This window comes from Etheostoma spectabile, chromosome 14 (assembly GCF_008692095.1).
Source record: "Etheostoma spectabile isolate EspeVRDwgs_2016 chromosome 14, UIUC_Espe_1.0, whole genome shotgun sequence".
Classification (NCBI taxonomy): Eukaryota; Metazoa; Chordata; class Actinopteri; order Perciformes; family Percidae; genus Etheostoma; species Etheostoma spectabile.
In genome coordinates, this window is record NC_045746.1 from 6206879 (window position 1) to 6232506 (window position 25628).

At 40.3% G+C, this 25628-nt stretch overlaps 1 protein-coding gene across 11 annotated transcripts in view; it reads right to left on the reverse strand.

Moving 5' to 3' along the window:
* Window positions 1-1507: 1507 nt before the first annotated feature.
* Window positions 1508-25628, reverse strand: part of phactr4a (phosphatase and actin regulator 4a) — a 44667-nt gene continuing 20546 nt past the window's right edge. For 6 of the 11 annotated variants that reach the window (XM_032536187.1, XM_032536186.1, XM_032536189.1 and 3 more), the window contains 13 exons: window positions 18581-18751; window positions 18421-18501; window positions 17133-18314; window positions 13112-13480; window positions 9536-9667; window positions 8429-8999; window positions 6862-7103; window positions 5150-5312; window positions 4823-4878; window positions 3623-3684; window positions 3362-3499; window positions 2857-2933; window positions 1508-2702 (listed from right to left, as the gene is read on the reverse strand). In XM_032536187.1, coding sequence (XP_032392078.1) covers window positions 2687-2702; window positions 2857-2933; window positions 3362-3499; window positions 3623-3684; window positions 4823-4878; window positions 5150-5312; window positions 6862-7103; window positions 8429-8999; window positions 9536-9667; window positions 13112-13480; window positions 17133-18314; window positions 18421-18501; window positions 18581-18751 — 3260 coding nt within the window. In that variant the 3' untranslated portion in view covers window positions 1508-2686. The remainder of the gene's footprint in view (window positions 2703-2856; window positions 2934-3361; window positions 3500-3622; window positions 3685-4822; window positions 4879-5149; window positions 5313-6861; window positions 7104-8428; window positions 9000-9535; window positions 9668-13111; window positions 13481-17132; window positions 18315-18420; window positions 18502-18580; window positions 18752-25628) is intronic. The other 5 variants (XM_032536182.1, XM_032536184.1, XM_032536181.1 and 2 more) reach the window with 5 other exon arrangements.

Genomic DNA, 25628 nt, shown 5'->3' on the forward strand with positions numbered 1-25628 from the left:
CATTGAGAACGGGCTAGCGCTAGCATGATGCGGTTAGCCACCTCGTCTTGGCTAGTGACGGAGAAAGCCGTGTAGATTTTAAACAGCTCAGAGGCAGAAGACATTCAGGAAACCGTATCTCACTCAAAACAGCATGGATGTTTTTTTCCCCAAGTTTGTATGTGTGTGGAAGCACCAGAGACATAAAATAACAGCCCCAAATTCCAGAAAAAGTAATTTTTTCATAACCTGGGCACTTTAAATAAGCTGGATACAAACGTATTTGCTCTTACCAGTGTATCGTCGATTGTACTTTGTCCATGTTCAGCAGTACATTACTTAGCTTCTGTGTCTGTACTGTAGCCTGGCTCCGGCCTCCTACGGACCTCCGCTCAATTTTCAATTTCGTTCAGTACGTTGTCTGGGTTTGCGGTATATTCGCAGGTTTTCTCCGGCCAATCTTTACCTGTCCAATCAGTGAACAGAGAGTGGCTGTGAACAATGACGTTGTGCGCTAGTTTGAGTTGTAGTTCCGTAATGGTGGCGGAGAAAGAAGAGAGCGAAGCCCTTCGGTCTGTCGTTGCCCAAGCAAGAACAATCCTTGCAGAGTTTTGTTGGTGGCCATGTTGTTGTGGCCCTCCTCCCCACAGGGTTTGGGAAAAATTAGATTTTCGAGCTCGCTCACTTAGTGGTAAAGGAGTTGGCTAAGGCTAACGCTAGTGATGCTCACCAAACTTTAGTGATTGGTCATGCCAGATCCAGAGTAGCTCGGAGCAGATCCAAGTTTTAAACTTCAACAGTACCCGCCTTCAAGGAAGCTAACACTTGTCAACAGAGAGTGGCCAGACTCTCTGTACGAGTCTGGTAGGACCAGGCTATCTGTACTCCGGCCTGCCTCTCCAAACTGGGTGTTGAGGGCCATCTACTGTAGCTAATATACCGACTATGGATATGTACCGTTACCTCATACAACTCCACATAAAATGCAAAATACCTCTTTACTGTGAAATCATATTTATTGCCTATTGGTCATTATTAATAATGCACTTTTCTTGCCTGAAAACGTGCCACTGTTCAGTCGGATTTACTGGTCTTGTTTTAAATCTGAGGAACTAAACAGATGTATTAGACTAAAGGTGCATCGCTCTAATCATTTGACATTCAGTTAATGTCTGAACACTTAGTGGAGGAGAGCGGCGTTCCTGTTGACTGAGTCCATGTTTATTAACTACCTATTAACATCACTGGGGAAAATTAAAGGGACAAACACTACTGTATGTCAGTTGCACTTATCACACAGGTCCACAGTTCTGTGAGGGAAGAACCAAATCTAACGAAGGGGTTCTTTGTCTCAAAGCACATTACTGAGATGCTGGAGACTGGTCTGTGAATCAATCTGCACATTTTATATAACACTGCCCTCATCTGGTCATTGTAAAAGGCCACACACTTTTTCTTTTTCTTTAGAATATTTCTGTCCTGGCAGACAGAAGGACTGAACGGATGAAAGAACAATCAAACCATATTCAAATGAAAATCACAGGTTATTTTAATTTCTGAGTGGATTGTTCATTTATACAGTGTTCTTTGCAAAAAAAAAAAAAAAAGTTTTAAAGATCTCTGTATCAAAAAAGTACCATTACTACTTGAAAATAACATTTGAGAAATACTTTACAATTAAAACATGTCAGCATTACGGTGGATGTACATTATAAAGTCAATCACATCTATTTAACTGATCTATACAACTGCAGCCAACTATGGACTTGCATATATTAAGTACCATAAAACAGCCAGGAAAATAAAAATATGTACATTTTCCAGCTGGAATAATTCAATTATCAACAAAATTATAGGCTCCAAACGTTTAAATATTCTACACACCCAATTAAGGAACATAGAGTGCCTTATTAGAAAATAATCTAGTGACATGTGCACCATGAGAATCATTTAAATGATCAAAAAAATACAGTAAAATGCACACTTCCAGAATATTAGGTTGGAATCAGCACTCTGAGGGTCTACACATAAACTGTTGATTTAAATAGAGCACAAACTGAGATTTAAATAGGAAACATACTGCTGTCCCAAGTCTTTCACATTTTGTCTGACTTGAACTTGTGAGACCACGTGAGGAGTAAGGCAGGTGCTGCGGGGCACCTCTAGGTAGACATGTGCAGTACCTAACATGTACATACTGTATATAAGAGTTTAAAAAGAGTTGCTATTAGTTTGGGAGTACCATCGACGGTGTTTATATGAAATAGGATGATCTGTTTATGTGCACAGTCTTCCTTTTCTGCAAGGAAGGGAGAAAATTAAATATGAAGGCAGGTAAAGGCATGAGAAGAATGGTTTCCCCACAGTGTTATAACCTTCCAACAGTTATCCTTTCTGTTCAATCTAGCTGTGTGAGCCCCCAGCCCAGAGGAGGGGGATCAGTGTTGGCACCAGGTACCTCCATCATGGACGCACTGACAAACTCCTCCTGTCCTGAATTGCACAGTCAAAGACCTGGAGTATGTCTGTTAACCACCCGTGGGTTGAACCGATTGTGGCTTCTTTTGCTTTGGTTCCAGTGATCAGCTGAAGCAGGCAGTCAGTAAAAACGGAACAAATGGACCACTTGTTAGGTTCGTAGTGAGGAGAGGGACTTGTAACTCCTCACTTCCCCCGGTCTGATTGCTGTACTGGTCAGCACGGACAGCTAAGGCCGATGGAACCTGGTAGAAAGAGGGGAAAGAAACGTCATGAGGTTATTCTGAACCCTTTACAGCTGCAAGCATATTCAGAAAATCCTCAAAAAAAAACAGAACTAATACAGAAAACTATTGAATCACTGGTGAATCATTAATGAACGCTGTATACGAGCCTGACCGGGTATAGATCCTGCTTTCTTCGTGAACTTCCATCTCAGAGCTCTTGAATTCATTGAGCTCCTTGCGGATGGCAGCCTGAGATGTGAAAGAAACAGCAGTTCAGCGGGAAAGCTTTTATCCACTTATAGCGAGGCACAAAAGAAGAAAGGAAGTGTGTGATCAAAGGGACTTCTATTCAGAGTATTTGACTGTTAATGTTCCAGCTAAAAAAAACAAACAAACAAGTTTGTACTTTTAGTACAAATTAAAATTCACTCTACTAAAGTTGTTACTTCATTATGGTACGCCATAAAGCAGCATTTGTTTTGCATCCTAGGATACTGAATCTGCTTGGAATGCAAATCCTCTCAGGAGGTGACCAAAGTAAAGGATAATGCTGTTATAAAATGCACAGGGTTCAAGCTCTTTGTTGCTAAGACGCTCTAAGCTGCAAGAGCCCTGCCGGTACAAATAGAGGCGTCACATATGCGATTGTGTGTAGGTGAGGATGTGTCGAGTCTCACCTTGTCAGCAGGAGTGAGCTTAGTCCACGGTTTATCTGCTCGCCGGTCGTAGTCGTGGGCGTGGGTGCTCTCAACGTACTCGTGGAAACGCAGGATCTTCCTGGCCTGGAGTTCAGCCACTGTGGGTCTCTGGGAAAGCTGAAAGCAGAGGAAACAGGAGTAGGATAAGTGACATCTGTTTTAGGTGTCATAGGTGTTAAGTTTTTAGTTCAGAATAATAACCGGCAAGTGTATGATACAGTTGCTTTGCTGCATCCTTACCTTTCTCGTGAGCCTCCGTTTGATCTCGCTTCTCTCTAATCGCCGATCATCTTCATTCTTGGCTGCAGGAAGAAGAGACATTCCATGAGAGAGGGGAAAGACTGCAGCAAGTCAGGTAGATTTCACCTGAGCTGCCGCCGGCACGCTGCGGGTAACAGGAATCTTTTAATCACCACCATAATCTGCACAAGGCCCGGCATTGTTTTAGCGCGAAGCTTCGTCTTGGCCGAGTCATTTGAGGACAGGCAAGACACAGTGTGGTGGTACGAGTCCTGGATCAAAACGTGTTGACAGATTCTGAGAAGTATTATGTTAATACTTGGTTTCTGGGATCCAACTTGGCATCACAGTGAGGCTGCTCTGATGTTTCACCACCGTAGGCTGATTTCTCACTATACTCAGTCTGCTGGTGCACTCTGCTCTTAATGTTCACGTGTTTACGTTGTTTTAACAGTACATCAGACGAATATATTAATTTGAGCACTTGGAGCCAGATGCTTAAAACATTACCCGGATTCAGACTCAAACTCCAAAGATGCATGCATATGCATATTTCTGTTAAGTGTCTGTACTCCATTTTTAAAGCCATGCATAAATGTTTAATTATAAACTACTGAGATGTTATTCATGTGCACCAGCCTGATTTCCATTTCCAAAGTCTGCCATAGATGAAGGTAGGTACCTTAACCAGCTGTGTGCATATGAATTAGGGATTCACCAATCTGACTTTTTCTCTCCAGGTATTGATTCAGAGACCCAAAGTAATGCAAGACTGTAACTATAAAAACATTCTTAACTTTGAGTTTGTAGGCATGTGCAAATCTAAATTGCAAATTCCAATCAACCTCACAACTGACTCAACTTGCATGTGCACAGGTAACACACAGTTCCACTATGGGATTAACAGTGTCATGTACATATTAGGGCTGCAACTAACAATTATTTTATTTGTCCAATAATCTGGTAATTAATTTTTTGGATGTTAGATATATCAAATGTAAGAAAATTGGGAAAAATGTCAATCAGTGTTTTCTAAAAGGTCCTCAAATGTCTTTGTTTTGTCCACAACTAAACAATATTCAGTTTAATGTCACAGAAGAGTGAAGAAACCAGAAAAACCAGCAGAATTAGAGATTGAAGGGCCAATGACTAAATAAACACACCTGAATGAAGAAGTGAGGGATGGAGGGAGAGTCTTACCTTGAAGGATGTTTCTCTGTGCCAACTCCTCTGCTGATGGTCTCTGACTCAGCCGCCTGACAACACAAAACACTGTTGACTACTCATTTTTGAAGGCTAATATGGATGGAAAGGGACATATTGTGTCCTGAGAAGGGAGTTCCATGACAAACTTGCATTATAAATGTGGAGAGCCTTCAAGTTTATTAATAACACTATAAATCTGTCAAACTGCATAACCCACTATATCAGAAATGGATGACACTGACTTGCCACATCCAATTTTACGATAAGGATGAATATCATCCTTGTGTGCATCAGTTAGCTGATATGATGCAAGCTCTTTACCGTGTCAGTGCGGTGCTGATCTTGTTCTTCACTGCCATCCACTGCTCTCTGTTTTGCCAACTCATGTTTTCCTGATTCTCCTGGTTCTCCCTTTCTTCTTTCTCCTGTCTCTCCAGCTTCAGGGCTAATGTGTCCTTCCTCTTCACACGATTTGCCAGCCCACCTGTTATGTTGCATATATAGATATATTAGTTGTTATAATGGTCAAACACAATCACATAATAAAAGAACATCAATAGGGGTGTGCAAAAAAAACAGTTCACATATAAGCTGGAAAAGTAACTACATGTACATACTGTGAATTGTTTTTTAAATTGAGAATTGTTTTTTTCGAATCAAATCTTGAGCCTAAAAATCAATGTTGAATCGTGACATTTTCTGAATCGTGCACCCCTAAACGTCTTCATAGTAAAAGCATGGGCTTGAAAATGCAGTGTTTTCTCTATGTTGTGGCGCACCGCCATTGCAAAATTTCTTCCGCCACGCTATCAGAAATAGGGCCAACATAATGCACCCCCCCAGGCTACCGCTCACATTGTAATTTAACAGCAAGTGGAACTATCCAGAGGTTAGTAGGCCCGTCCAGTTTAACTCCACATACTGTTGTGTTGATGGACTTTATTGTCACAATGTTCGCTTTCTTCCCAGTCCACTATTAAATGAACAGCTCCACCAAAAAAGCCACTTCGAAATGGCTTTGAAACGCAGACACCAAAATCAAGGTGAGAAATAAATAACTAAGGCTAACATTACACGAAACATAAACAGGATAGCTAGCTAACGGTTAGCGACCTGTGACTTTTTGTCGAAGACAGCGCTGTGGAGAGTGAAAAGACCTTTCTCCACTGCTAAAAAAAAATCCTAAGGAAACACTGAAATGAACACTAAAATAAGAGTCTTGCAAATTATGACCAAACAGCTTGTTTTGTCGGACCAGCAATCCAAAACCAGAAGATACTTCATTTGCTGACAAAATGATAAAGTAAAGCAGTGAAGATTTCACATCTCACAAGTGCACAATGATAAAATCAAAATAGATGCATTTAAACTTTAAGCTCTACATAGACCGATAACTTATTTTCTTATATAACATATATTTTGAGAACAAAAAAGGTCTTCAGACACTCAAGTATAACAAGAGATAAAAAGATATAGTATATTTAAAGGCTAGCTACTTTAAAAAGTACTACTTGAAAAGACCTTTCACAATGAAACAAAGTTAAAGGTCCTGTAGTAGGCTCCTTTTCAGGTTCAACTTGTATTTTGGAGTTTCTACTAGAAAATGTTTACATGCGTTAATGTTGAAAAAATATATTCTTTTCCCTCTCAAAAAAGCCTGGTCTTCCACATCTGCGCTCTCCGGGTCTCTGCACCCCATTGCAGCCGAGGAATGTCTGTAACGTGCTGTAGCAGCACTCTCTACCTATATTTAGTATAGTTGTGACATCACAACTGGATGGAAGTCCTGACGGCTCATTTAAAGGCACAATTTCTGAATACTGGCTGGGTGCGTTTTTTTGTAGATTGAGCATTTTGATACTTCCATAGTATTTATACAGCACCTCAACAAGCTCTATAATCCAAACAGACACAACATGGAAATCTCTCTATTTACAATATGGGACCTGTGAGGGATATTTTTAACCAAGATACGCATCTACCGTTTCTCCTATGTGACCTTTATGCAGCAGTATAAGAAAGACAAAACTTACTTGGCGGGCCCTCCTCATCGTCGTCGTCATCGTCGTCGTCGTCGTCTCTGTACAGAATGGGGCCGTCCGAGTCGGACTCTCCCTCACTGTCCCCAGGACCTCCAACCTCAGGGATGACACTCACCCTGAGTTCTCCAACCACACCCCTCCTGCTGCGGGGCTCCAGCTCCGGCTGGCGAGGAGGCCTCTGAGGATGAAGCTTCCGCATCTCCTCCTCCATGTCGAAGTCGTCGTCTTCTGGCCTGGAAGGAAGGGCAAGCTGTGAGACAGCTGAACAAGCTCAGATGCAGTCATTTTTTCAGTTATGTAATACTTTTAGGCTTCTTGTAACCGCAGTGTTCTGATGTTAATCTAGCATGCAGCAAGCCAAGTTGCAATTTGCAACCCTTTTGCCAGGTGAGGGAATAAATCTCAATTGTTTTCTAAAGAGATTAATAAGGCACAGTTCTGCATGATTCTTCTTTGGCTGACTGTTGGTAACCTTGGGCGAAAAGAAACTACGTCCGTATGTCCATTATAATTAGGATTACTCACTCGGGCTGAGCAAATCAGAGTACGATAATAACAAATCCAAAAACAACATACAATGTTGAATCATAGCTTTGAGTTTCCTGCTTTGTCTTGCAAATTGCTTCATGGGCATCGTATAAATGAATTAAAGAGAGCAATTCAAATGCAGCCGGCAGTCCGGTCAGTTTATTTCCATAAAATAACCGCTGCCAGAATTGATGTACGGAGTGGAATCTTTGCATGACAGATTTGCTACACCATGTCTGTCACAGCCTATTAGCTATCTGAACCTTTTATTAGCTATCTTTATACCTTTGTTTTCGTTTAGTCCAGCTCCTACAGCCCACAGGAGAGGGATCCCTCTTTGACCTGGCCCACCCAATTTGTTTGCTTTTATTCTTTCTTTGTTGGTATTGCTCGTCTTCTACAGTGATGATGGTGCCACATGGGCAGATTAACGCAGGCTCATTATGCTATTAAACATGTTTTGCTGTTATTTGTTATAATAATTGCTCTTTGCTTTGTCTTGTGACTGGTTATTGAATAATTATTTAAGCACTCTGGCTATATATATGACTCAACTTATTTGCATGGACTGTGGATAATGATGCTCTTTGCATTAAGTACACTTTCAAGTGAACTCGATATAGTTCATTAGGTGTGAAAATGTAGTGCAAATAAAAAAAATCATGAAAAGAATTATAAGAAAAAATTGAACCACATTAGATAACTTGATAAGTTGCATGACAAGGGTCATCCCGTCTTCTTTTGGCAAATCACCAGTGCAAAACTGTTTAGTTTACTATTATGGAAGGGAAAGAAAATCAGCCAATTTTCATATTTAACCTACTTACCTTGAGGTCCCTTGGACTACAAGTGGCAAGCCATGTGTTCACTCTCAGTAAGGCTAAATGAATTTAACCAAATCACATTAAAAAAAAATTCCACAAAGTGAACTTCTTAACATTGGGTTGAACTAGAAAAGCTCCTCCACAGCTTTCAAATCAATGACATTTTGTTATACATACATGTAATGTACAGTAATTTTGACACTTACAGCCGGAGAGGTTCGATGGAGATAGGGAGAGAGTGCCGTGGGTTACCCCCCAGCTCGGTGAGGAATTCTGGAGGAGACTCAAACAGAAGTGAGTGGGCCCTCTTGGAGCCGTCGGGGTTGGGCTGAGCTGGGCCGGGGCTGGCCAGGGCTCTCTGGATGAGGATGTGTAAGGGGATGGATGGATGCTGGCTGGGAGGCTCAGTGGTCGGGCTGGGGGGATCCGTCTGCACAGTTGGCACAGGGGCAGAGGAGGTGGTGCTAAGTGGCTGGAGTGACTGGACCCTTGGAGGAGACGGAGGTATATGGGACGGTGGTGAAGGCTCAGCGGAGGTCTGAGGAGCTGCTGCATTGTTCTTGTCCTCAATGTTATCTACTTTAAGGACAGCAGGGGGCATCTGTACAGGGGCAGAAGCTGGAACAGTGGTGGGAGACTCTGGTTCCTGACTGGGAGGAGAGGGGTCCATAGAATGGCGCTTGGCGACAGGGGTCATCCTCTTTGGCGGTGTCGGTGGCGAGCGCTTAGCGGGTGGTGGCACTGTGATGACACCGCTGACAGGCTGTGAAAGCTCAGCTGTTTTAAAAAAGAAGCACAAATCAATACGTTATTTAAAATTATGCTCACAAACATAACCTGCAGTCAGAACATGAAGATTCACATTTGGTCTGTAGTAGGGTGAAATTAGTTTTATCAACAATCGGAAAGCAAAAATAAAAGCAAATATGTCAATAACAGATTTAGTTTGGGAGAAAAGATGTTGTTACTGCCAAGCTGCTTGTTGAGTCAGTGGAGGACCACACACACATTAACACACAACTGTATCAACAGACTGTAATGAACATCCATTGGGAATAACAAACACATTCAATGCACTTCAGCCCACTACATGTCGACTGACAAATGACAACCGTCCATGCAATGTTTTCTTGCAGCATTTAGAGTTAAGTTAGTTGAGTTGAAAACAGCTCCAGTGGCTGCAAATCACATGCAATGCAGTATTGGTGTTAACACTGAGGTGAGGTATCCTATGTGCTCAGACGAGGTGAATCGATGCGACCATTCTGCAGGCTCTGTTAAGATGGATTAAGATGTGGTGTCCCGCTGGATACCTGAGCCGGTCTGGACCGCTCTGTGCCGCAGGTATACAGGTAGAGAAAGGTACAAGCCGAGCTCACTCTGCCGTCTCCAGCTGGTCCAGTAACAGGGCTGCCTGACCTTAGAGCCCCTGTTCAATGAGGAAGCTGGCAAACATGAGTGGAGATATCAGGGATAGGGCTGAGTTTACATTTCAAGCTGGGAGAGAAATAGAAAGGGGGGGGGGGGGAATAATGTTTGCCTTGGTTTGACACTGTCCAGAAGCAAAGTATACATCCCTCCCTAGCTGTTAAACAACCTCTTATCTTGGTTATGTAAAGCACCACTAAAGTGTGATATTGCCCATTGATGAATAGTTTTGTTTTTACAGTTTTGTGACATTCCTGCTCATTATGGTAAAACAATTCTCTTATTCAAGGAATGAATCACAGGGAAACCCCAGTTTCCCTTGTTTCAACTTGTTATTCCCCATTAGAGCTAGACTGATTAATCAGCTAATATCAGCTTATTGCAGATATTTGGTATAGGTCAGTTGAAAAGTAACTAAAAATGGTCTTACACAGAAATACCAAACTGGGTGTGAAGACATTTAAATAGTGTCAGTTACAGAGTTTCTCCACCAGAGAGCACTGACAAGAAAAATGTTTCAACTGTAAAATGTCCTGCTGCTCAGTATGTCAGGTACAAATATAAGGTATCCATACCAAGACTGTTACTATTGGCTGTTATTATTAAAGTTCTCAAACTCACAAATATCAATATTGGCCTTCAGAAATTGAGCTTTGTAATGTATTCAACATAAAGTCATATTTTGTGAAAAAAGGTTAAATAAACTTAAAACTTTAAATAAATAAAGGGACTGCCTGCATGAGGTGTGTGTGTGTGTGCGGATGCACAAAGCTCAAAGTCCAATAAACTAAAAACACAAACAATGACAACACTGCCAATGCAATCTCTGAACGCAAGCTACTCAGTACACACTGTGAATGGAAGAGTGTGAATTGATATGTAACATAAGTATTAGAAACCTTGCCTAACAAACGGTAGTGGAATGTGCCACTGCCACAGACACGCTTCCAAAGAGACAGTACTGGGATGGGCTGTAAACAAGAGCAGCTGTGGTATGCTGGGGCAAGGCATAAGGGACGCTAAAAGCAAATCAGTTTCTATCTAACCTCCAGGGAAGTGCTGGCATTGCATAAATGGTGCAAAGACAAGCCGGTGCCTGTCCTCTCACCACAGACTGCTGGCTGGGCACACAGAAACTGCACACTATAGTAACACTATAGTAAAACATTGAGAATAACACCTACACAGCACAAAGCCGCAGCTTCACCATAAGACTTGCAGTAATAACCGTCAATAATTAAAATGCCTTGAAAATGTACTCCGGATGTTAACAGCAGCATATTCACAACTTGTAGTCCTCTAGAAAATTAACACTGTCACTATTTTGGCTATTTAACTAGCTGAAAACGGTTAGAGTAAGAGTGAGGCACATTTTTATTTTATTTTTAAATACTATACTTTCAAAGAATATTTTGCTCAGCCACCAACAATGTCTTCTCACTTCTTATTTAATTCAAACACAAACAATAGATGATGAAGTCCGTCACAAATCACAACAGATACACCACAACACACAAAAAGTAACATCTGCATCTTTGAAATACCTTGCACGACTGACATACCACGTAAATCCCAATTGTAAATGACACCTTGCAACTGTTTTGTTTGTTTGAATGATCAAAAAAATATTTTCAGCCTGAAAGAAAAACTTCCCTAATCAGAAGTGAGGTCATAAATGCACTGCTGTATTTCAACTGCAGAAGTTTTTTCTTACATTTGTGTGTAAGGTCAACACTAACTGCTACATTGTAACTGGTTAGTTTCACGCTCAACTAACCAATTAGTTCAGCTGCACCACCTCTACTTAATAAGAACATCATTTGAGATAATGTTATTAAAAAGAAGCAAGAGGAGAATGACTAATGCTGACTTAATGTTACTGATGAAGGGAACTCACTTTATTTAATTAATAGGCCTTTGGTTTTGGTTACTGTAGGCCTTTGGATTGAATAGATAACATGACAGATGTGAACTACTACATTGTAGTGTGGGTAATTTAATTGTATTCCAGGTAAATTATAGCTGGAACAAAGTACATAAAGAAACTTTATTGCTCAATTCTCAGCCATAGTGTTTGCATTTTTTGTTTCCATAGTTTGTTAATCTAACTTGAGTGTAATCTTATGTAAGCGTGCATGCAAGTGTCATGATAAATCTAAAGGGATGTAGTCTGCTCTGCCACAGGCAATGTGCTCCCGGCTTAAATACTTTAAAAATTATATACATATATCATTTTCTGGCTTTTATCCATAGCTTCTCCAATCTCTTGAAAATGACAACGGTTAATAAGGAATAACTTTCCAACGGAAGCTTTAACTTGATTCTATGTTGAATCTAGTGGTTTAACCTGGCTTTACTTATCGCTTAACTCCTCCACAACGTTAAAACTACTACAGTTGAATCTTTATATTACTGGTCAAACAGGATGCCAACTCTCAAGTGTCAGCATCTGAGCATCCCACAGGTACATGAACCCCTCCCCCAACACATTTTTTAAACTGGCAAAAACTGCAACAGAATTTTGGGTTGATGCTAGAATGGCCAAGTGATCTATGGCCCTCTGTGGAGGCGAATGAGAAACAGTGGAATCACATTGCATGTAAAATGCTGGATTTAAACAAAAGATTTTATACATAGTTTCCCTTATTAAAGTCATTTAAAGCTCTGGAGGTTGTTTGACTGACCATATAAAGAAAGTAGGGGTGGGACTCTCTTGGCACCTCACGATTCCGATTCAGAGGCCAATGATCCAATTCTAAACTGATTATGGCTGAAACAATTTTTTTATGTACATTTCCATGCGTGATTTAAAAAAAATATACAGTATATAGTTTGTCAGATTTTTGACATATGCATTATTTGTCCCCCACGAGTTTTAATGAAATATTTTGTCTACTGAGGTTTTTATTTTGAAGTCATTCCATGCTTAAGCCTTAAAGATGCTTATGAAAGTCACCTCCTCTTACAGTGATCTTCCATGTCAGAGGCTCAGTCATGTTTAAAGGTGGAGAATTGGCTTCTTAGAACATGAAATATGAGGTGGTCAGATGTCATGTGATATAGTAGATCAACAGCTTATGTGTTTTGCCTAATTATTTTTTTTGTATGTCTTATTAGATCATGTCTATATATAACAACAAAAAAAGTTCCTTTTGACCATTTTTGTGTTTTTTTTTTCTGCGCTTTTCCCTAAACTCTAAGTTGTTGTCCATTATCCCATCCTCTTTCCGTCACTCTGTTTTGTGATTTGTACATGTCTGGAGACAGTAACTGTTTTTTAAATAATCGATAATTAACGTATCAGAATCAAGCATCAAATTCTAGATATTATCGCAATGTATCTAAGAATCGATTATTTTTCCCACCCCTAAAAGAAAGATACACAAAGACCAGCTGTTTAAAGACAGAGGCCAATTTTATGGGTCCAATAAAACTGCAAAGACAGACGCTGACAAACTCACCGAGCAGTGCAGGGTTGCTGTTGCGGTTGGTGGGTTTGGGTGGAGGGACAGGAGGCTGCTTGGCATGGGGAGGGACAGGGGGTGGTGTGTCAGAGTCAGCGGAGGAAGGAGCAGCAGAGGAGAGTCGTGGTGGGTCGTCAGATATTAAGGACACTGTCCTCGGCGGCTTAGCCACAGCTACAGCAGCAGTGGAGGAGGAGGAAGAGGAAGAGGAGGATGAAGAAGAGGAGGGGGTTTGACTCCTGCTGGACTCAGCAGAGGATGCAGTGAGAAATTTTGGGGGAAGCAGAGCATGTTTGGGCAGGGGAGGTTCCTGCTGAGAGTCTTGTGGTGGACGAGGAGCAGGGGCGAAGCGGACACCAGTGGACTCTACAGAGGGATTATACACACAAACACACACATGAAAAGGAAAGATCACAACAGCAAGTTCTCTAGTGCTGGTAAACTAACATCAGGGAAATGCAAAAGGGTCATCGCATACAGTGAAACACTGAAGGAGAAGCTGATGGTGTTAGTGAATAGGATTAGGTACCAAACTCAGTACCTTTTTGGGTACAGACCTAATTTTGTTAGTAGTACAGAGGGGCTAATTAACATTGAATCAAGATGTGCCAAATTTCTTTGCCTGGTACCACCTAAGCGCAAGATTAACTGTCCTCTCTGCATGTAGACATAGAGCGGGGCTCAGCGCCGACATGCACATGCAGAGGGGCAGAGGTGCAGACGAAGCAAGCTCGAGCAAACGTCTCCGCAGTTTTGTTTAAGTGTGGTTGCAGTTTTCAAAACTCCACGCAGATAGAAGTTTGTTGCAATACAATAAAATGGCAAGGCGCAAGCGGTGCTGTAGACGTTGCACTTCGTCTCAGACAGGCAGGCACAAGACTGGTCTCTATGCCCTGGTGACCGACTGACAGGCTGAGGTAAAGGCAAGGCCAATTTACTTATAGCACATTTCAGCAACAAGGCAATACAAAATGCTTAACATAAACATTAAGGAGCAATTAATACACACGCACACACACAATATACTGTTTATTAATGTATACACTAACAGTCAAAAGTTTGGGGTCACTTCCATTGCACTCCATTATAGACAGAATACCAGCTGCATTGTTTTTTTTAACCAGGGCAGCAGTTTTTAGATTACATTCTGTGCTTACATTTGCAAAAGTGTTTTCTAATGTTTTCCCAGTCCGTTTTTTTTTTTTTTTATAATATCAGATTAGTGAACAGAATGTGCCTTTGGAACATTAGATGAATGGTTGCTGATAAGGGGCAATGTAGATATTGCATTAAAGATCAGCCCCCCACTCAGATCAGCTGGTATGCTTTCTATAATTGAGTAGTATGGTCATTTGTAAGTGAGCCCAAACATTTAAAAAAAAAGGTTTCAGTGTAAAATGTTCTGAATAAATAAAATATTCTAAATAAATATTATAATTAGGTTTGTAATTATTTTTACAACTGAAATTATTTGTTTGTATATTACCCAGAGGTCCCTTTGGGTACCGGTACCAATTAAAATGTAAACGATAGCCTATCCTATTATTGAACCTTGTAAAATTAGCAGATGTTTAAAAGCTTACCCAGAGGGCAACTCTGATCAAGGTTATTAGAGGATGAGAGGTAACATGAATAAGACGATTAAAAGCTCATATGCAGCAGACATGGAGAAAGATCAAAGACACACAGAGTGGTCCCAATGGTTTTTTCTTCCCTCTTTTCATGTTCACCTAAATCCATGTATCAAAGCCTGATAGTTACTGTTTCACTTTGTTGAGGCTTTCAGATTGAGCTTGTTGGCTTCATAACCCCTGTTAGAATTATTGTTCAATCATTTACCCAAAATGCCTTTACAGCACCATAAGGAGACTTTGGTTTCCACACGTGTTTGTATTTCATCATAGTAAAACATTTCCTGACTGACTGACTAGCAAAATGGTTAGCAGTATCCAAGAGACAGGACATCTGCATGTTATCTCACATGTCAACCTGCCACAACAAAAACAAGTACAAACATGACAGAAATGTTTTATGTTTTATCTACTGACACTGATAAATAATACAGTGTACAATAAAAGACATTCACTTCCCAACGTCCAGGCTGAGGCTATTTCATACAAACAAGTACATGGAAAACTGGCCAAAGAATATTTTGAACAAAAACAAACAGCCACACTAATCAATGTTTTGGACACAAACCTACGCTGGACTGATTTCTTGTCATTTCTATTAGTCACGTAACAATATCTAATTTTCTCTTCTCATAGTACTAGCGGACCCAAAGTTGCTGCTTATCAACTGCCATAGTAAGACGGGCTTTGCATGTACTTCAGTTCTGTTAGGAATACAGATCTGATTCACTTTGAGATTTTCTTGACCATCACTACAATACATATTTGACTGGTACATTATTATGACAGGTTGTACATGTATTATATAACTGAACTGTAAAATGATAGGTGTACATTTTTTCCAAGGTCTGTCTTAAAACAATCCATACATGTACTGTATATGTGAACATTGAAACTGTTTTTGTTGGTGTATTGATTCCTTCTGTTTTTACAGGCCATTCAAAGATCCATTCCTGTGGCCTGGTTGGCTCAGTTGGTAGAGCAGGCGCACACATACGTAGAGGTTTATGCCTTGATGCAGAGGTCCAGGATTCTAGTCCAACCTGTGACAATTTCCTGCATGTCTTCCCCCCCTTTGTTACCTTGCCTAGCCATTAAAGGCAAAAAAGCCCCAAAAACTATTTACATTTTTTTTTTAAAGATCACTTCCTAAAAGGATTTCAGTGTATGTGATGGGGACAGCATCCTCTGTCCTCATTCTGGCGAAAATTACATTCCAAAGAGGGAATTTTTTTTCTAGAAGGACATTGCCATCAGAAGATAGCCACTTAATGTGATTAACTCCAACAGCTGAAGTCGCTTCAGTTAAAGTTTGAAATATGTTTTTGCACAGAACAAGGAACATACCCTTAAATATTAGGTGTTTCTCATTCCCAAGAACGCAAAGAACGGACCGGTGAGAATGTTCTTGGAAAAGTAAACTTGCTAGGTCATGAGCATTGTTGACAGTTTGAGACGATGCGTTGTTGCTGGTATTTCGCAATAGTGCCAGCATAGAGGACACAGTGCTCCAAAATAACAGCAAGTTAGCAGAAATGAAAACCACAACAATACAACCACTTTATAAACTACTTAAACGAGATAGAAGACAAAACATTGTGACCACTGTTTTGAACAGCGTGGGGTAGCTCCGACACCACTTAAACCACCTACAACAGTTCATTGTGAAATAAGACAAGCAAGATCCTCAACAAGGGGGGGAAACTGTTGTATAAAACATTGTTAGACAACATGTGCCAAAATAGCTTTTTATATTACAGTAACAAAACCATGGAATTCTATCCCTACAAATATTTGTGTATTATTTGACTCAGTTTAAAACAAAAAAAACACATGTCTATCTGAATGGATTTGCACTGGTTTGTCCTACATGTCTTTATTAGTGTTATGTGGAATAATCATTTTTATATTGTTATTACTGTGCACTGTATACATGGACAGGGACAACAGATGCAAATTAGCACTGGCAATTCAAACGTTGGTGTCTCCCCCTCAAGTCTACATTGTCCTTTATTCAACTAAAAAGATTGAGAAAAGCCCATTCTTTTCATTCACTTTATGATAAAAAGGGTATGAAGGGAAGGTTATCAATGGACATGGCTTTGTAACCTAAGCACATGTCTAGTTCCTGAAAAGAAGACCATTGCTATGCTATGCTAGGCTGGCTATAATAACTTCGTTAATTTTGTTAATTAATTCCTTGATTTTTCTTGACTTCCGTTAGTAACACTATGACTGAGCGGTTTGGAGAAATGACAACACAATCATCAGCTTTCATACTAGTAATTTCTCAACTGTTACTGCGCCATTGAAAAGTTAAAAAAAAAAAAAAAAAAAAAACAGGCAATGTTAGCAAGATAAAACTTATCACAGGACAGAGAGCTTACCTGAGCGTTCTCTGAACTCTGCAGCCGGGTTGTATCTGGGCAGGGTAGTTCTCTTGTCAGCCTCTGAGGCTGGGCGAACCCTCTTGTTGTCCTCTAAGGAGCTCTTCGGTAAAGAAGGCCGCAAGTCCATCTCTGAGACGGGCCTGGTGATAGGCCGCGGGTCAGCCACAGACCGCTGAGGCTCTGGCTTTTCTCTCCTGTCCTTTTCCCGATCATCTCTTCGCTCTCTTTCGTTCCTCTTGGCCCATTCGTCCAATTTGTCCCTTTCCTCTCTCCTCTCTCTGTCTTCTCGCCTGTCTCGATCATCTCTCCTATCCCTATCGTCTTTTTCCACTCTGACGTTTTTCCTCTCCCTGTCCTCATATTTTCTGTCCTCTCGGTTTTCACTCTTTTCCCTCTCAAGCCGCCGATCCGTTTCTTTGTCCCTGTCCTTTGTCTCCCTCTTTTCTTTATCATCACGTTCCCTGCGTTCCTTCTCATCCCTGTCTCTAATTTCCCTCTCGTCACGATCTTTTCGTTCTCTCTCGGCACGATCTTTTCGTTCTCTCTCATCACGATCTCTGCGTTCTCGCTCGTCACGATCTCTGCGTTCTCGCTCGTCACGATCTCTGCGTTCTCGCTCGTCACGATCTCTGCGCTCCCTCTCATCCCGATCCTTCCTTTCCCGCTCCTCGCGTTCTCTTCTTTCCCTATTGTCTCTCTCTGTTCTTTCATCTCTCTTCTCTCTGTCATCTCGCCTCTCTCTCCGGTCAACTCCCCCCTCTTTTTCCTTTTCCTCTCGCAAGTCCCTTCTTTCTACGTCTTCCCTGTTCTTCCTTCCTCTGTCCTCATCTTTGCCATCTCTCCTCTCTTCTCTGCGGTATTTATCATCCTGCAGAGGTCCTCGAGGTAACGATCCTGCTTTCTTATCAACATCTGATGGCAGACGGCTTCGTCTGTCCACGTCCACAGAAAGCCTTGCATGATTGTCCACATCCAGAGGTGCCCGGTTACTTCGGGAGGCATCGGACTGCACTCTGCTTCGACGTTCCTCTACTTGGGGTAGCCTGAGGGAATTCACCTTGATTTCGGATTCCCCTTGAGACACTCGCACCCCTGGCTCAGACATCCTGTCCACGTCCATTGGCACAGGGTGCCCATTCTTTACTGGTGGAGCTTTGGAGTGGTTAACATCATTGCTTTCTGTCCCATGAATACACAAACAGTGCAATACAGTCAGTGTCATCAGAAATGGAGCCAATTCATCCATAGATCATTCTTTAACAAAAACAAATAAAGCTTGACCTACCATTCTCTGGTAAATCCTTTAAAACCCCTCTGGCAATCAGCTCTTGGCGACTTTTTCTGACAGAAATCCTTCTTTCTAAGACTGAAAAAAGAAACATAAATCAACATAAAGAAACACACAATAGGGGAAAATAAGACCCTAACCCTTGTAGCAAGCATACCTATCGATGTTTCAGCAAACTTTTCACTTGGCTTCTTCTTTCTCCATTTCCAGGGCTTGAAGATTCTTCCCATTTTGGAGAACTTGCCTTTGCCCTTGGTTGGAGCTGGTTCCCCACCAGAGTTCCCATCTTCACCACCTGTTGTGCTGTGTTGCAGGTCCACCTCATCGTCTGTATAAAAATCACAGTGGCAAATTACAGAGGACTCAGAGTTTGAAATTCAGTTATTTTAGGCTTTATTTTTATCAGGCGGTATTGGTCTACATGTCCCCAGAAGGCCGAAGCAATCAATGAAAACAATATAAAACATAAAGAGATACAGAGAGAACAGTGTCAGTTTCAAGTTTCAAAAATTGTGGCTGAACAAGATTTCAATAATTAAGCACTTCAGCATTTACTGCTGATCACACACATTTACTTTCGCAGAACAGAACAGTTAATTGTGCTCATGTGACTGTACTGATAGGTCCCTGCTAAGGTGAATTGACAAACCCAGATATTATTTAGGCTTATCAAAGAATTTTGGAAAGCCTCTACTCCAAACTGGGCATGATGGAATTTAATCTTCAGTCTCACTAAATGTTCACATCCAGATGACAACTGCCTGTGGCCTGTGACTATAGCAAACAGTTCAGGAATCCTCTGTTTCAGTGCAGGGTGAGTGACAAAGTCTTGAACACTAGTTTTCATGAGGGCAAAACAATGGTAAATTAGGCCTACTTTCAAAATGACAACCATATTCATTTAAGGGCCTTAGACTACTAATTGATCATGCATTAATTAAAAGGACAAAAAACAAAAAAAGCACTTTATTCAACACATCACTCAGATATGACATGGCAAATATAAACCTGATATTTTAGGATTTCAATATAAAAAAAAGGTGCATGCCTAATTTAGAGAATCTGACAATAATCTAAAATAAAAACAAAATAGTCCCACTTTTCTGGCTGCAACAGTCACAAGTTTAGACTCTCGATAGGTATGCATGTCTAGACTTAGGCTCCAGCTCTAAGCTGCTGCTTCAATCTGTCACAATAAAAAGGACCAAATTTCAAAACAAGGCTGGTCCAAATTCCGCTCTTACCGTCTCAACTGTATCGGAGAGCCAGACAGTGAAATATGCACGTGGCTTCTTCTGGTATTATTTACAGGGTAGTGTGAATGACTGATTTTTGACATAGTATTGATAGGAAGAGGATCATATACTATCCTCTGCATTTGTCAAGTTCACCATGAATGTCTAAAGTTTAGATATTTGTTTATAAAACCAGACTATTCACTATGCAAAGTAAAAAATTAAAAAACAAATAAGCACACAGCTGTAACAGAAACCATGACTCAACTTGGTCTTATGCTATTGAAAATCCTAAAACAGACACAACTGGGTGTGAAACCACTATTAGAATTCTTAGGTGATGAGTCGTATGGGAGCAGTTACACAACACTGAGCAGCAGAAGGCCTATGGTTTTAGTACAGGCAGGAAGGAGGAGGACTTTTTTTTTCTTTTGCACAATTTAATGTACATGAAGACCGGTGAGCTCATTTCTTTTATTTAAACAGTTACATTGAGAATAATCTGACAGTGTGAAAGTAGCATGCATGATGGGGAGACTCACCTTCAGTTATAATGAAAAGGAGTGTGTGCAATAGAGTTACATGGCTCTAACTGAACACTTTACTTCTATATTAGCAGTCGGTGACTTCCATAAGCACATACTCATAGGGCATGACACAACTGTCCGTTTAGGAGGACAATAAAGAAAATTAAAAAAAATAAGGGGGGAAAATAAAAATGCAACTTACACACATACCATATAAAAAGGTCAGTATGTGTTTGGCGGGTCAAATACATTTCTCTTTTAATTCCTCTTTTATTTGGCAAAGTCATTTGAAAAAGTCTGAAGGAGCTTTTCAACGTACAGCCCCTTCTTTGGTGGATCTGCCAATAAGAGTGACAGGACACCGACTCTGCTGCACTGTCATCACGGACTGCACTCGTGATTCTCTTGCAGTAGAACGGTAAGCTGTTAATACTAAGGTGTAACTGAATTACTTCTTTTAAAATCCAAACAATATAATGAAATAATGAAACATCAACTAGCTGCACTTTACAAAACATCATTAAAGAATCCACTCAGTCATCAGTCAGTTCATTATTCTTACATTACTATGGTGATCCAATTTAGACAAAGTGTAAGTTGTAGTCATTAGGATGTAAGAAACAGACAAAATAGGTGAAATTATTGGAGACAACCAACATAAACCGTGAGGAAAATTGGATTGTGAGAGGAAAGACATTAGAAACGATGAAAAACAAGGTGAAAAGATCTCTGGATTCTTTCCAGCAGCACCATAACTGACTGACTTCAGCTAAACAGCATCTGACAGAGGAGAGTGTGACCTGTCTTACCAAACACTGATTGATGTTTTATAATACCGGTTTGTCCCACACATGTTACACTGATGGAATAAAAAGAGGGATTGTTACCTTTTACAATCACTATAAAACCCCATACCTTGCAGATGAGTTTTTCAAGGCTAGAGATAAAGGTTTCCAGCATCATGAATCAGAAAGGAAAGCTCTGGGCATCAGGCTCCTTTGGAAATACATCTTTTGTTTTGTAAATTGAATGGTGGTGTTAATGATTTATTTATGGTTTATTGATCACTTACTAGAATTTTATCAATCAGGAATATAAGAGCTGACAGATAATCTCCAGAAATCTTTTTTTTTTTTTGTTTCTTCAGCAGCTGTCCATTTCTATACAGTTAAGATAAATGTGCTGAACGTTCGGTGGGCAACCACAATCAGACCACATGCTGTGGACACAATATGTGTAGTTTCCCATGTGTCAAATAGAATCGAGTGAGCTCAACCGACTGGAGTAAGCCCCTTTCCTGCTGCTCATATTTTTAACCAGCGGATTGTAGCTGCTTCTTTTTCCTATTCCTTGTAGCAATATCTCTGACAAAACTCATCTGCCAAATATGAATCAAAACTGAGTTACAACTCACCCCTAACCACCAAGATATGCATAAGTTCTTCAACAAAATAAATAGGAAGACTTAAGTTTAAGCTTCCCCGTTCTCTTGAAAACATGTCAACATGTCAAGAGAGTAGGCATTTAGTCATTTGTGGGATACAGTCCTTTTCATTGATAAATATTTGGGTTAGGCTCAGTTTTAGGTTCCCCTTTAAGTTTAATCCAGTCTCACTGTACCAGACCAGTCTAGCTAGTCCATACAGCATTTTGGGATAGGAGAAAAACAAGCTCTGGTTTACTGGCATTTCCTTAAACCAATCATAATCGTCTTGGGCGGCGCTAAGCTTAGGACCGAGCCAAGGTACCACTTCAAAATAGCCTCAGGAAGGAACTTGTTTTGGTGAAACGTGTAAGTTCAAAAGTTGTTTTAGTCGTGCAACAGAAAAGAGTGGACAGATAGTCTAGATAGTTGTCTGGATTTACCCTCCAGAAATCTGAGGAGTAGTTAACCACAGTCCTCAAAAATCATCCGGTGTTAAAAATTACAACACAAAGAAAGCGGAAGGTAACGGGCATCAGGCCGTAAAGAGGGACTCCGGCGGAATTTCCGGCGGCAATGGAGCAATCCCAAAAGTGAGACGTTGTGGATATGGACAACGTTTAGTCCCATCTCATTCATGTCCTCGGCTAAAGACCAATGTTGCAGCTGAGCTATTGCAAGCTGGGCAGTAGGGCTGGGCAATATATCAATATTGTGTCGATATTGATATACAGTAGGAGAATAGATATTGTCTTAAATTTTGGATATTGTAATATCCTGATATGACACAAGTGTTGTATTTTCTTGGTTTTAAAGGCGCCATTACAGTAAAGTGATGTAATTTTGTGAACACACCAGACTGTTCTAGCTGTCATTATATCAACATACCTGAAGATTATTTATCAAAAATATCATTGTGTGCATATTTTGTGAAAGCACCAATTGTGAACTCTGCAATATTGACATAATATTGAAATTGAGGTATTTGGTCAAAAATATCAGGATATTTGGTTTTCTCCATGTTGCCCAGCTCTACTGGCCAGGGCACTCCATTTCCTATGCATCAAATTTCAATTGTTGTCATAGATGCATATCATCTGATTACAAAGCATATCCTCATAAATTTATTATCTACAGTAGCAAGCAATACCAGCTATGGGTTACACAGCACATTCACATCCAGACAGCTATTTTCTTTCTAAGCCTGTGACATGACAGCCAGACCAACACTGCATTTTTTTAGCCAACACTGATATTTACCTATTTGGGAGTTTATAAGATGTGATAATATATTGGCCGAAAGTCATTGTATTGAATGTGAACTCACAAAACAAAATCAATCAATCAATCAATCAATCAATCAATCAATCAATGATACAGATCTTAGATTTATTTAATTGGTATAGATAGATACCAAGATACTGAGCATGACATTTTACAGTGTACAACTGTACTCGTCAGTGCTCTCTAATTGCCACATTATTTCTATATTGACTCAACCCTTCTCTGGGCTGCATTCTTTTGTTACTTATTGGCCAAAATAAAAATCAATACCAATCTGAATGAAGATAATTTAGGGCAGTATCTCCTTGACAGCCTTCAAACTAATATTCTGAGAATAAATAACGCACATTCACATAGAATGCCTTCATCTGTCAGATGGGACAACTGCTGATCATGATAACCTAAAACATCCATACTTTCACTGTCAATATAAACGTGTTCAGTTTGAATCTACCACTGCAGCAATAGTGGCATCACTACAGAGCATGTAAATTAACTATGGGTGCAACGGGTCACAAAACTCACTGCAACGATCGGATCAATTTTCAGATCAGCACAAAAAAGGGGGAATATAAATTATTTATTGGTACTGTAATAATAACTTAATTTCTTTCACCAGTAAATTGTTAATAAACAAAAAAAAATGAGAAAAGGGTATTTTACAATAACTTTGAATGCACCACAGTTTTAAAGTGCCCATATTATGAAAAAAAATCACTCTCTCTGGGATTTGGGGTGTTATTTTGTGTCTCTGGTGCTTCCACACGCATACAAACTTGACCAAAAAACCATCCTTGCTGTTTTGAGTGAGATACAGGTTTCTGAATGTCCTCTGCCTTCAGTTTCCCGGGTGAGCTGTACGTCTTTCTACATAACTAGCTGAGACAAGGTGGCTAACCGTAGCATGCTAGTGCTAGCATGCTAGCCCGTTCTCAATGGCAAAACACAGCTACAACACACACTAGTTGACCATAATCTCCAAAAGAACTACTTCCATGTCCCTGTTCTGAAAGGTATTCCACAGGTGCCCCTTGTCTAGAAGAAGCCTCCCAGCTAACCCTGCCTTGTACTGACCAAAGTTGGAGAAACAGTAGTTAGCTGATGTGATCTTACCTAGCTACTGCGCATGTGCGACTCCCAACAAAGATAGTATAGAAGTGAGATGCCTCACTCTTTAGCTAAAACAAGTGAGATGTCTCACTCTGGAGCTAAAACAGAGACCTAAACACACAGGGTGAAAACTGGATCTTCAGCCACGTGCAGTACAACAAAAATATGATTTAAGCACAACCTCAACATACAATTATGAACGCTTTAAGTAAACGTAACCTTCAGTCAAGTCGGTGTAGTTTTTCCAATACAGTTTTTCAGCAGCAGTGACCAAGTCTTTAAGCACCAGTGCCATAGGGTCGGGCAATATATCAATGTTGTATCGATATCGCGAAATGAGACTAGATATTGTCTTAAATTTTGGATATATAATAATATGGTAAGTGTTGTCTTTGTCTGGTTTTGCAGGCTGCATTACAATAAAATGATATCATTTTCTGAACTTACCAAACTGTTATATATATATATATATATATATATATATATAAAAACTTTGACATTCAGTACTTATTGAACATCCCTGTTCATTACTCTTAATGTCAATCTCATGTTTTTCCGTTGCATTTTGTCAATCTGGCACACATGTATATTAATCAGTAGAAACTGTTCAGACAGACTTTATTGCAGTTTTAGTTTTTTTGACTGAAAGACCCACAGTTTGGTCACAGATAAACACATAACATATATATGTGCTGGTTAACTGAAACTCAAAAAACAAATGTTTGTACATGAAAAACTTCTCCATAAAATTATTTTGGATCTACCCACTGTTTGAAGTGAAGCAGGCAATGTGTGAAATGATGAAATGCAGGCATACACAGGTCAGTGATCTGTGTGCAGTGCACTGGCCCTCACAGCTATTCCTGACACATAAGCTAGACACCAGTGGGTGTTAAACTGGTAAGGGGCGGGATTGCAATGGACTGGGAGAACACTGAAATGCTTGGCGGCAACAGTGTGATGTGGTGACCTTGTACAGCAGAGCATGACAATCTGAGACGGCTGCTTTTCACAGATCCAGCAGAGAATTAAAAAGTCACCGATTCCTAACAGAGGCGGTGAAAGAAACTCAGGAGGAAAAAAGCATTGCAGTGCTCAGACCAAACACTAAAAGCCAAGCCCCAGGTACGCATTTATAAAGTGACTTGAAACAGGAAAGCTTGTTATAACAAAACCTAAGACTGGATTAACAACAGTGGCTTCTGTAAATGTTCCGCAGTTTAAACTCTAAGGAATAAAACAGCACAAAACCTGCACTAACCCTGTAGTCCTTATATCAAGCTCCCCATATGACTCATGCCAATCACATGACAATTTGACACAAACTACACAAGCTAGCACACCCGAGGCAAAAATACATTTTGCATGGAGTGCGAATATGTAACAAAGAGGATGTTCTCATCTTACTTGTTACATTTAGGCAAGAGTGTTGAGAAGTGTTTGAACAGAAGCCCTACAATAGTTTAAAATATAAAGCAAATATTGATCCAACAAATTAGTCAGGCCATGCCCAACAGTGTCGGAAGATTAAAAGGCTGTAATATCATCAGGAAGAAAAATGACAGACAGTGACATCATAGATGTGTTTAATAGATGGTGGATTCCAATAGCTGCTAGCTGTACGTT